We start from the raw sequence: 13,152 nt of genomic DNA, 5'->3' as shown, positions 1-13,152 counted from the left end.
ACCAAGGAAATGCAACCTTATTGAAGGTTAAATTGTATTCATCCATAACTTGGGTTCATGTATTTGGGTCCCACAATTTATACTTCCAAGCAAAACAATGGAAATTGTGTATGATATTATTTGTGTTTGCTAAATACATTGTATAGAACTCAAAATCATGTTCAGGCTATTATCCATGATTGAGAAGAAAAAGGGAGTACACTTAACACTCATTTTTGTTTTACATTTGCAATATCCACTGATGTTTTTTATATTTTAGATTATTTGTCTTTGGTACAGCTGTCCTAATACACAATTATTGTCTGAAATGTGTTCATAACTATGACATTTATCTCTGCTTGCAGGGCTGGTTATTGTCAATGTTTCTGTCTGGCACAGAAAGCAGATGCTTGACTATTTTTTTCCATATCTGGACGTAATAAGTGAGGCTGTTCTTATCTGTTTCTTTTAAACTTTCACCAGTTCATGCTGTTTAGGATGTGTTGCTTGTGCAGACTGCTGTGGGGACCTTGCCCAATGACAAGTAAAGGATATCTCCATGACAGCTTTTGTTTCCCTAAAATAGAGTTCTCTTCTTGGGAAGCACTTGAAAGGTATCAGTGGGGCTATTTTTAATGTCAGCAGACTGTTCTTATAAAATTCATTGGTAAGGAGACAGGAACAGCTTGTATCTCTAAACCTGCTCTGAGACGACATGTTAGTGACAAACTTCTCTCCTAAATACATACAAGGATTTTGTTTCAAAGGAATTCTGTGATCAAAGCAAAGCAAATTATTTTTCTGACTTCCAGAAAAGTATTTTCTCTTGCTACTGTCCTTTGAATGGCCATTGTATGATTCAATTTAGTAAAAAGTTCTACCAAATAATATTTTCTTGTGTTTTGATTCATGCTACTCAATTGTAGATCTCTCTTGAAATGGCTAGAACAATAATCCTTTCTCATAAGGAATGAAACCTGCAAGTGAGATGTACTGAGACTTTCTTTAAATATCTGGCATGACCTTCATTGAAATATTTGTTAAAATAATATATAGGAACCTCTTGATCTCTCACTGTAATTTTCAACAAGTAGAACTGAATTTTGATATGTAATTTGGTACAGTAAGGCTAGAAAAATCTGGAAACGTTGGTAAAGATAACTTCCCTCTTACAGAGAGGAAAAGGAAGATAATCTCAAAACAGGTGAGGCACTTTTCATAAACATTCTTCTGGGACAATTTAATTTGCATTTTATCCCACTATATCACGTAAGTTTTGTAACTTAGGCAGCAAAGCTGCTTAATAATAACAGAATAATAGAACAGTTTGGGTTGAAAGGGACCTCTGAAGGTCATCTAGGTGACCTAGGCCATCATCTGTACCATCAGCTTGTGCTAAAATCAAGTCATGCATTGGCTGAAGTGATCATCTAAACTGAAACTATCTGTCAAAGACAAGGTTCAGAATTTAGAAGCAACTAAGGAAAGTGAGATTTTTCCAAACATGATACTGAATGCATGTACTTATCTCTATTTTACACTGATTTCTGCCTAGCATTAGAATGCTCATCCAAGCAATAGTGTATTAGCAAATTTAGGATCCCTTCATTTTAGAGTATTTCTGTCTGCCTGGCTGCTAGTGTGCTGTCAGATACAAAAAACAACAGTCACTTTTATTCTGCAGCTGTTACCAGAGATAAACCTGCTAGTTTTAAATAATAGTCATGGATCTCTGATGGCAGAATACAGAATAGGCTGCAACCTGAGAAGCTCTGCCAAACACTGTCATGAATTGTGTGTGGACATAACTGTAATTTCCTTCTTTAGCTTCAAGTGATCCACTTCTTATTTGTTAATAGGAAAAAATCATTATCTCCATGGGAGACCATCCATTAATTCCCACACAGCCTCTGACAGCTTCTGTATAACCCCACTGAAGAGGGAAAGGATGAAACCCAGCAGCTTTACCTTAATCCACTGTGCTCACAGCACAATTTGAAGAGATTTTCTTCAGGCTTTGCAGACCTGAGCAATAATCTCTGAGAGCAAGAGTTGATGAGTGGGTGGGGGGGCACTGAAGGGGGGAGCTGGTGCTGCAGCACAGGAGCTCTTTGGCCCTTTTCTTTGTTATTTTAAGAAGTAATGGTCAATCATTAACTCATGTTGCTCTTATTATTTGCTCACAGAATAATAGTCAGGATTTCAGGGACTAAGGCAGTCTCCAGGAAACAAGGTGCTCAGATAAGGTTTGTTTACATTTGACAGTTTAATTCCAGCTGGTGGCTTTAATGAAGAGTATTACATGAAGATTCCAATTGCCAGGAGTAAGTAAATATTGCTTACTTAGAGTATTTACACAACAGTGCTGAAAGCACAAATGAAACAAAAGAATTGAAGCTGTGGTGTGAAATGTTGCTGTCCTAGGCTAAAGTGTCACAGGGTTTGTTTGGCAGATGATGCCACCCTGAAAGAACTGAGCTAGTAGGAGTACTGGAAGTGCTTTTTCTTGTCATAATATTTTAGAGTTCATGTTTCTTACCTGAAGTGAAGCACTGGGCTTTAGTAGTGTTCTGCAACACCCCTGTGCTTCAAATGAGTCTTATATATGCAAATTCAAAGGATCCAAGTATCTCCATCAGGTTTATAGTTCATAGCCTGAAGGAAAGGCATGTATACTGAACAGGCAGCCAGCAGCCTGAATTGATAGGATTTAAATGGAAATTGTGGAAGCATCAAAACTTAGGTTCACATCCAACTGGATAGAAATAATGAGCCTGAAGAGGTTGTGTTTGTCTAAATTATAGGTATTTTTCACATGGACTGGTCTTTTGACTAGAGCAATAACTGATGTTTATTCTTGGTGGGGAAAATGGAAGGACTTCAGTGGGACTGCTGTTTTTGACAGTAACTGCTATGAAAGGCACTTAGTGTGCTGGAAGAGAATGCTGCTAGATAGGAATTTTCAAACTTTGTGATCTATGTTAAATTTTTCTTTTGCTATTGAACTTACCTTGCACACTTCTAACTAAACAACTACAAGGTATGAATATTTGCTGTGACATTTAGAGATAAGGCCATCCATTTTTACATCAGAGATCTCACCCAGGAAATGATAGTGTAAACTGTCTTTCATCAAGTAGCCTCTCAGGTGTGATGGGGGAAAAATTGGGAGATACTTTATTGTTCTTAACCAGATAGGTCTGGGAGAAGCTTCTCAGTGTATATGGTTTTAATCAGTTTGGGATGAAGGTTATTTACTTAAGAGTTTCTTTATTAACAGCATGGTGTTAATGGGCAGTGACACAGCATCTGTGTCAGCCACTAAACAGATACATGACAATAGTATATGCTGGCAAAACATCAATAAACACCTACCATTTTTTTAAGACCTTCTAGAAAAAATTACAGGAAATTGAGACTCTGCAGGTGCACCTTCCCCTTTTCCTCTTTTCACTGTGAGGAGTGGTTAGCATTTGGAACTCGCAATTCTCATTTTTATGAAGATGTTTTTAGAAACCTAACTGGTGTTAGTGCTTCTTTTTTGTAATGCTTTGGATTTGCATGTGCCTCATTGCCATTGGAAGTGTTTTTAAAGTGCAGCATTCTTAGCAGGCCCTGTGGAATTAGGCTCCAACTCTTGCAGTTCAGTCACTGCATTGCAATATGTGTTGTTTCACAGATGCTGGATGGTCCTCTTGGTCCACTCCATTCTGGCCATAGGTTCTTTAGAATATGGGTCATCTCTGTCTTTTGTTCGTGGTATGTGGCTTTTTAAAAAAATAATGACGTTGCTCAGAAAATGTAAGCACAAGACAATGGAAACCTGGCTACATATTTTCCTTTTTAAATGTTATTTATTTGTTGAGTAACAACAATGCACAATAGGCAAGTGTTAAGCTGGAGTAAGTTTGCTTTGGTTTTAGAGGATATGCTTTTTTTTTCTGGTATCATAATGAAATAATTAAAATACACACCTCACGACCATCAGTGCTTTTATTATGAAGATGCATTTGCTTTTTGTTTAATACAACTAACACACTGTGTCAGACGTGCTTTGCCATCCCAAGTGGCATGTTGGAGACAGGAGAGGAGTGTTTGGTTCCTTTGTGTAGATTCTTCCCAAAGCCAACTTCCCAAATAATCTTCAGACTTCTAGGTGAGAAGCTAGAAATGCTATTGTGACATTGGCTTAGACAAAATTATCTGCAAAAATGCTTACATATCACACATAGCCTTTCACAAACCTTCAGGAAGACTTATGTCAATGACTTTATTACATTCATTCCAAGCCTCTGCTTCAATTTTTTGTATTTAGTTGCAAACACTCCTCCTTGCTAGAATTTGCACTGTTTCGTCTTAAGTGTGAAATTATCCTTGTAGATTCATGTGATGTCTCTGATTGGTAGCAAAAACCATCTAATAACTGGAATTCTATGCTGGTGTCTTTTTAAAAGCTAGAAAACAAGTAGTGAGTAATTATCAAAGGAACTATTTTGTATAAAAAGCAGAACAGTAGCTCTAGTCAGTGGTTCCCAAATGGTGTGTTTTGGACACAGTTCTGCTCAAGAGCACAGCAGTGGATATTTCAAGCACTCAGTGACAGTAAAAACAGCAGGAATGAAAGTTACATTCTGTTGTACAGAGATGAGAATAATGATTATATACTGTAAAAATATCTTACTGCTTCATTGTTCTGAGCTACTTGTTTCTTATGGAGAATGTCAGATTTCTGCAAAAAGAAAATGAAGTGAACTGCAGAATTGCAGGGTTTATACTTGTTTTAGACATTAGGAAAGGACTAAGGTTTTTTTCATTTTTACATAATTTTCCTGGTTTTAATACATATTTTATGTATGTAATAGGGGAAAAGTTTTATCTTGATTTCTTTCAATTTCGTCATGTGGAGACAAGAACAATCTAACTACAACAGGTATGAAAAGAGGAAATGTCTGAAAACACATAGAGTAAGCAGGACATTACAAGACACTGCTGCCTTCTTGTACATGTGTATTAAGTGACTTCTAAGATAAGCAGGACTCCTAACTGAGCAGAAATTGTTTCATTAATCTCTTCACTTTTCTTCTTTTCAAGTTCCATTCTAATGCTGAGACAGAGAAATGGGGAGAAGGATTTATTGTCAAATACATTGCATGATTGTTATTATACTACTTCATTCTTTTAAAGTCTAAAATGCACATTACACTTCTAGATGCATTTAAATGTTAACTATGCTTTCTTTGTTAAACAAGATTGTTGATATTAGTTAGCCCTACTTTAATAAGTAACAGTCTCTTAGAGGGAGTGCTTACAGTGAATCAAGAAAAAATGACAACAAAGTGTTTTGTTATTTTTACACATTTGTACACTGGCACAGTATATTAAAGGTGGAGAGCCATGAAATACTAACTATTAAAAAACCAAACTGAAATCAAATAAATGCACATAACTCCACCAACTTTACAAACATTCTAAAAAGTCTCTACCCTGAGTGTCCAATGATTGTTTATTCAATCATTTAATGATTGTTTATATCTGACCAAACAGCCATTGCTCCTTTATCCAGCTGAATTATTTTTATTCTTACCTTGGCTTGCAGATCAACTGGGATTCAGAGTTTTACTGAGGTGCTGGAGAATAAAAAAAAAGTTTAAGATATTATCAGACATTAACGAATGCTAATTTTAAATTGAGACTCGGTACTGAGGGTGAAATATGGATGTTCTCTTATAGCTGATTTTATCTGATGATTCTAAGAAGATTTAATGTTCCTAAAGCAAGCTTCAGATAATGATAAAATTAATCTTTGAGCCCTGAGGGTACTGGCACCCAGCACGTGAAGGTGTACTGCATGCACATTCCTGATTTAGCACCGAGTCAAATACTCAGCTCAGTGCTGTGTAGAAATACCTTCAGGCTTGCTGTGCTAAAAATGAATTTCCATCCATTACTGCTATGTAGGTCACTTTTGCAGCTTTTGCTGGGTTTGAGCTCTTAAAGTAATGCTACATACATTTCTATTGATAAATAGATACTTTACTGGCAGCTTTACAAAAAATATTTAATATTTGCTATATTTTTATTGTGTTCTAAACTGGAGCCTTTTGTTCCTGGTCCTTTTGACAAACAAAATAATTTGCTAGTGTTCTAAAATTGTTTGAGATGTAGCATGCACTACCTTTTGCATATGTCTAATGGCCAATGACTTGATTTAAAACTTTCAGTTATGGAATAAGCACAAAATCTAATGCAGTTATCCTCAATGCAGTGGTTGTAGATAGACTTCCTTTCCACTGCTAAGTATCTGCTCTAGAAATAGAAAGTCAGAAGTGCAATAATTGTATAGCATCAGACCTGTATGACATAGCAAGTAACCTAATTCTATCATAACGCTTCAGGATGAAAAACAATCTTTTTGATGCATGTAATTAACAAACTTTTTATATACCACTCAAAAAGTCAGGGTTAGATACACTGGAACTATAATTTTGCTTTCTTTTAACTACCCATTACTGTCTCTCCATAGCAGTGCTAGGATTATCCATAGGATTCATCTGATTACCTCTGACATCCAGCCTGCACTCTATTTCAGCTTCACCACACTCATTCACAGCTTTACAGGTGTAAATGCCACCGTCGAAGGGAGTGGGTTTTCGGATCTCCAGGGTCAACACCCCCTGCTTACTGAACATGCGGTACTTGGCATCCCCAGAGAGATCCATCTTGTTTTTGAACCAGAATATCTTTGGCTGAAGAACAAAAAAGGACATTTTTAAAACAGAAGGTACGGAATGGAAGATTTACACCTGATCTTGCAACCTCAGTGTAGCCATCAAAGGCTAAATAGTATTATGAGGGTTATTTACAATCAGTGTTAATAATTTTTCAATGAACATCTCATTCAGTAAATTCATGACACCAATAATTCAAAAGTTCAGTACATCTGTTAACTCATAAATAGCATATAGAAAATGTAGGTTTGTGTCCAGTTTTATTGCAATAAAAAAAAAAAAACAAACAAACACCTATTAACTGTCTACAAATTCATTCATTTAGGAGTCATTTAGTTGTGCTTATTAAAATGTATTTGAATGCTACAAGTGTCTTACAAAAGAGGAAACAGATTGTTAGAACAGAAGTGTGATAAAAGTCCACAGATGCTGGGTGGCCAAATTAGGATGCCAAGGTTTGGTCCAGGAAAGGATTTTCCAAACCCTCTAGCTAATCTTTAGAAACTTCAGAAATTTAAAGATGAAGTTCTGTTGGCAGCTGCTATGGAATGAAGTAGTTGCTTCTATTCCAGTTCAAGCTTTTATGTTTTGTTTCCAGTACCTGAAACTGTGTCTTTAATTTTTATAAGTGAAATTTTGAAAATGAAAAATCTTATATGAAACAAACTGCTCTTATTTCAAGCTCATTAGTACATACAGTGACGAAACAGTCTTTAAAGATTAATTTTACGTTTATCTGTTTTTCTTTCAGAATTCATGTCTTCTGTTTTTTCCATCCATAAACCCCAAAAGTACTACACTGTTTTTACAGAGTGCATTCACATCTACTGAATCACTTTTGTCTTTGACCTGTGGTATATCAATCCAGTATATCCTACCTGCCACTTACTTAATTTTCTTGACAGATCTCTGGTGGAATTTTTCCTGCCTTAACATTTTTTCCTTGTTTCTCTACAGCCTCTTTATCTTTCTGAGTATATGTCTGTTATTATACTTCATTACTGGCAGGGTATGAGTATTGCCTCTGCCTGCAGTAGTAACTTTTTCGTGCCATACAGATAATCCTGAGATGTGCTTAAGAATCTGCAGTTATTAAGAATTGGAAAATTTCATCCACATAAGGTAATGAGAGCTTTTGCAGAGTACTGCTGCAGGTATTGAAACATTTTATCAAGGTTAATTTGGGCAGTGGAAGTACAAAAACGTGTCTGGAAAAGCTGATTTAAGAGTATTAGGTGAACTGGAGGATGAGGACTACTTGGAAGGAGGAGCAAGCATGCCTGCATTCCAAAGCCTGTCATTATTGTACAATAACAGCTGTAAAATTGAGTAGTTTTTAAAAGAATCTTCTTAAAACCATGGAAACAGAATGAAGTGGATGCAGATGTACAAAAATGTCAGTTAACCAAGAGGAAATATTGTCAGTAACAGTCATTTCTAAGCTGAGGCAGCTACTGGAAGATGGATTTTGCCTAGAGTTGCTGGTGTTTATTCTGCAATGTTAGGGTGTTTTTTTTTTTTTTTTTTTGGAAGCTATTTACATGAGTATACTTCCTTTTTACTTTTGAGCTTTGTCTGGAGTTCCTTCTTTATTCAATGAACTGCAGCAAATGATTTTTTTTTAATTTGGGCACTCAGTTACACTTTTTGTTCTATAGCAATCAGATCCTTGCACAGGTATGAGGTAGTGAAAGAAGCTGAAAATAAGCAGCCAGACATGAAGAGATTATACTAATTTAAATTTATTACAAGATTATGTCATAATTTGGTAATTCCTTCACTGCAGACAAAAATCTTATTTCCCTTTTCTGAGAAGTCTAAATTTAGCTCCTAGCTGATACAGTTTTTACTGCTTGTTCCTGATTATCAAAATAATACATTTTTATGTACTCTTTGATAGGACTTGAATAAATGTATTTAGAATGAGAAAATATTCCTGCAAGATTAAAAAACCAAACCAACAAAACACAAAAAAACTTCACATGGGACCAGGCCTTATTCTAGTTAGTTTTGCAAAATAGCTCAGACTGTCAAAAACTTCTATGGATGCACTGGTGTAACAAAAAGCTGCTGTTCCTCTGTATCATTTGGTTAATGGAACAGTAGATGATATTCAGCTGCTGTTTTCTTCAAAGTCTGAAGAGAGCAAAACAGAGATTGTGAGCAGATTGTTTTGTTATTGTTTGCCTTCTCCAGTGAGTAGGTTTTGTGCAGATGTGGTGCATTTCCAGTGCTGTGGTGTCACCACAAGCAATGCCTGTCCTTCCCTGTGCCTACTTGTCCTAGGTTACAATGTGAAGATATGCCCAAAAGAATGTATTCTATCACCATCTGCTGAAACCAGGTGGGGCAGTGATTCTTATCTCTGTGGGAGATATCCTCTGCTAATGGGCCAGCTGTTAAAAACCAGGTGGGACAATATTTTTTCTTTCCCATGACCCATTATTCCTCCAGGAAGATATTTTCAGTTAATGGGCCAATGAGTCCCACTGCAAGACTGATAAAATTACATCATCCCACTGGCAAATGCTCCACCCGTGTGTAGGAGCCAAGCATTTCCTACCTGATAAAAACTGAGATTTGGAACACCAAAGCACCCCTTACCCACTGGTCTCCAGAGGACAAGAGCTACCAGGCCTTTCTACAGGATCACTACTTCAACAAGACCATTTCATCTGGACTCCTACCACCATGCTAACTAGCAGGGTGTCAGGTTGTATTCTGAGTCTGTCAGTGGTTTTTCTTTTGTACTATTGCATGTATTTTATTTTTCTTTTTTTTCCTATTAAACCGTGTTTCTGAATTGGAAGTCTCTCACTGGTTTTGCTTTCAAAACCAATACACCCTTCTCTGTGCTGCCCCCCAGTTCTGCACAGACCCAATGAACTCTCCCCCTCCTCTCTGCTGCAGCCCCAGGTGTGAGTGAGGTGGGACCTGGCCAAAGGGTGCCCTCTGCTTCTCCTTTGTGCAGCCATGCCCCGCTCAGCCTCCCTGAACTGACCGGAATTCCCAGCTTGCTGCAACAATCTCAGTGCCAGCAGTGATGGGTACCTTGGGGATTCCTCTGACAGCACAGCTGAGGGTGGTGTTGTACCCTGCAATCACAGAGCGGTTCACCAAAGGGTGGGTGAATTTGGGAGCTTCGGAGAAGTCATGTTCTTTGTAACAAGGGGGTTTGTAAGTGGTGCCTGCGATTCAAAGAGACAAAAGAGTAAGAACCACGCTGTCAATTCTGCTGACTTGTGTACAGTCTATCTGTCATTTATTTTGTCTGTATGATTTTAAGAAGCTTCAAAGCTTTTGCTATTTGTGATATAAAATGTCTTTAAATACATTTCATTATAAAATGCATATCATATTTGATGTGTTAGTTAAGGTAAAAGGTCCCAGGAATCATGGGTTTTCAGCTTCTGTTAAAAATATGATAGCCGTATGTGTACAGGGAAGATCTTCACCACAGACATCTTCAACTTTTAACCCCAACATATAAATATAATCCCCCAGTTATTTTATTTACTTAATATAGTTTAGGAATGTATGATTAAATGCTTTTTAACTGATATCTGTATTAGTACAGGAGATCTGCCTAGATAAGGCCTCTTGATGCTAAAATTCTCTAAGTGCTAGTTACTAAATGATGAAAATATCTTTAGAGATGCAGCTAGTAAAACTGTATTTTCCATTTACCAGTGTATTACTTCCAGTACTTAGTGGCTTTTGCAATCTTTATTTTGAAGAATATGTTACCTGTTTTTTGGATGTAGGCAGGATTTTTGGTGGTTGCAGCAGTTTCACTCAATCCACACAAATTTTCACTGAAGATTCGAAAAAAATACTCATTTCCCATGATCAGGTCTGACACGATGCAGTTTGTGCGACGATAGTGATCAAACACAGTGTACCATTCCTGTAACAAGACTGTACTTTTTAGAAAGATGTTATGAGAGGTCAGACATGGTGCTAGTTTTGGAATGGAGAGAATTTTTTGGCTACAAGGAAAAGACAAGCAGACAGGTATTTAACACTAACCTCTAAAATGAAAATTATGTTGCTTCTTGTGAAGATCAGGTGATCTATTTTCTTACTTTAATATTCTGGCAGTGTGATAGATGTATGAATACTTCCATTTTGAGAAAAAAAAAAATCCCTCAAGTCTCTACCTTATTTTAGCCATATTCATATCTGGGGAATCTGATACCAGATGTGTACTCTGCATTTGACTACTTAATGCGATCTTCCATGAGAAAGATATTTTCCAGTTTGACTGGCATGCACCCCTCTCTCAGTATATACCCTGGTATGCCTAACATCTCACTCTTCTTCCCTCCCCTTCAATGTTTTGCTGCATTTCTGAGAAATATAATTCCTAATAAAAAGTAGAATCCCACCTTCTAAGGAGAGCTGTCTGTGCAGTCACCATCAGAGATTGCACAGACTTGGTCTCTTCCATTTTCTAATGTGCATTTAATTTAACCTTTCACCTTTAGGGGGTTTTTTAGATTCTATTTTTCAATGTGTACTTGCCTCTGAGGTGCCATAGGACACCTTGGACACACAAATGAGTGTCATGAATTTAGTCGTTTCCCTCAAGTCTCTGTATTCCTGGAGCAGGTGCTGGTTTAACTCCATACAAAGCCACAGACACAGCTCAAGTTCTTACCATTGTCTTTTTGTCAGCTTTCTGAACTGTGTAGCCCAAGATCTGAGCATTGCCATCATCTTGGGGAGGGGTCCACTCCAGGGCTGCATTAAATCCCCAAACATCTACAAGCTTTATGTTCTGAGGAGGACCAGGCTTGTCTGCAGAGGAGACATAAGAAAACACCTTAGCTTTTAGTTCAAGGTCCAAGAGCTTTGTCATTTTCCCATGCAGGGAAAAAATTAGAACTTGATAGTAATTTGTAACATTCCACAGTAACACACTTCATTTATGTGAAACTAAAACTGTAAATAAGGAAGGTGGGAAATTTTCAAATATCCTCTCAATACTTTCTCAGAGGCCTGAATTCTACTGAAAAATAGACAACACACTAGAATTAGTAAGATGGGGACCAGACAAACTCTTCTTTAAAATGTGATAAGTAGTTTGTGTTGTTTGGATGGATGTGATTAACTTTTTACCCCAGTTTTATTACTTACTTTGTTAACTGAGGGCAATTTCTTGGCCATTTATCTACATTGCTATAATAACCAGGGCAATGAGGTATGTAGGTTCCAGCTGAGGAAGGCCAGCCATTTGGGAATACATCTTTTCCCTCTTGGCTCAGTGCTTGTTAGCTTGCCCACTAGGTGACTTCTCTGTAATGACTAGAAAAAGAACAAACTCTCAAATAGAGAGGGAAATCTGTGTCCTTTTCAAGCTACATGGAAATATAGAGAAAAACAATGTAGTCTGAAATGATAATATTTCTTTTTCTTTTTGAGGATCATTCATATCTATACCATGTTGTTTAGTCAAATACTGTAAGATTTAGATTAGATTAAATAACATTTCTGTCTTTTATAATTTGAGGACACCAGTTCATCTTTTTGATGTTAGATTGTTGAACCCAGTTATGGGACCTGCTGGGGACAGCTGAATAGTTTACCTTGCTATTGAGTGAAAAACAGTTCAAAATCATTCTAAACAGCTGAAGGGAAACTGTCTCCCCATTTTGTAGCTAAGATGAAAGAATTAAGAAAATGATAAGAATCTGATGGATGTATTTTTGAGATGAGCAAAGCACAGAGGAATGTAATTATAGGTGGTTTCTAATTTAATTCCTTAAAGAAGGATATGCAAACCAGCAATAAATCAGTTTTTTTTATTAGGGGAACTGTGACTTTCTCCTTCAAAGCAAATGTGCTAATTCTCTTTTCACTGACAAACTTTGGAATTGAAAGCTGCTTTATAATTAGGTTTGACCCCTACTGTCCTCCTTCAAAGTGGTGCCAACTAGAACACTGCATGCTGTCTGATAAGGGATATGGAATGCATGGCTCTCATCCCATTGATCATCCTCTTTCTGCCTATCTTGCACCAACATTTCAGAGAAAAATGAAATGAAATCTTCCATCTTCAGTGCTTTTCAACTGCCACCAACCAGGTAAAGCCTTCTGACACTTTCTTCTCTGTTTCTGAAGTAGGGAGTGGCAATGTGTTGTCAAATGAACAACATTGCTTACAGGGATATGGAATTGCATTTGTTGTTAACTGGAATCACAGCTTAAAAGAAAAAACCCCTAGTTGTTTTGTTAGATGTGTATCTTCATTATACAGAAATCAAGTAATCTAGTTTGATTTAAGAGAAGAATTCTTAGTACTACATACCAGTCTGCACATGTGTGGAGAACAACCTTAAAAAGGCAGAGATGAATAAATTTGTTCCATGGGTTTTTATGTTCTTGATCTTTGTGATTCAATGGGATAATGCAATCTGCAAGAAAACCTATTCAAAATTTCTTT

The 13,152-nt window shown here is 36.9% G+C and overlaps 1 protein-coding gene across 1 annotated transcript in view; it reads right to left on the bottom strand.

Annotated features, from left to right (window-relative positions):
• Nucleotides 1-4,129: 4,129 nt before the first annotated feature.
• The window catches only part of MYBPC3 (myosin binding protein C3), a 61,883-nt gene continuing 52,860 nt past the window's right edge, over nucleotides 4,130-13,152 (bottom strand). The window contains exons 28-33 of the mRNA XM_079307668.1: nucleotides 11,368-11,507; nucleotides 10,455-10,614; nucleotides 9,759-9,895; nucleotides 6,539-6,725; nucleotides 5,564-5,606; nucleotides 4,130-5,083 (exon numbers count right to left, since the gene is read on the bottom strand). Of these exons, the coding sequence (XP_079163794.1) occupies nucleotides 5,596-5,606; nucleotides 6,539-6,725; nucleotides 9,759-9,895; nucleotides 10,455-10,614; nucleotides 11,368-11,507 (635 nt within the window). The 3' untranslated portion in view covers nucleotides 4,130-5,083; nucleotides 5,564-5,595. The remainder of the gene's footprint in view (nucleotides 5,084-5,563; nucleotides 5,607-6,538; nucleotides 6,726-9,758; nucleotides 9,896-10,454; nucleotides 10,615-11,367; nucleotides 11,508-13,152) is intronic.

Source organism: Erithacus rubecula (genome assembly GCF_903797595.1).
Source record: "Erithacus rubecula genome assembly, chromosome: 6".
NCBI classification, from domain to species: Eukaryota; Metazoa; Chordata; class Aves; order Passeriformes; family Muscicapidae; genus Erithacus; species Erithacus rubecula.
Note: the sequence above shows the minus strand (reverse complement) of the source record. Positions and strands in the feature narration are given on the sequence as shown.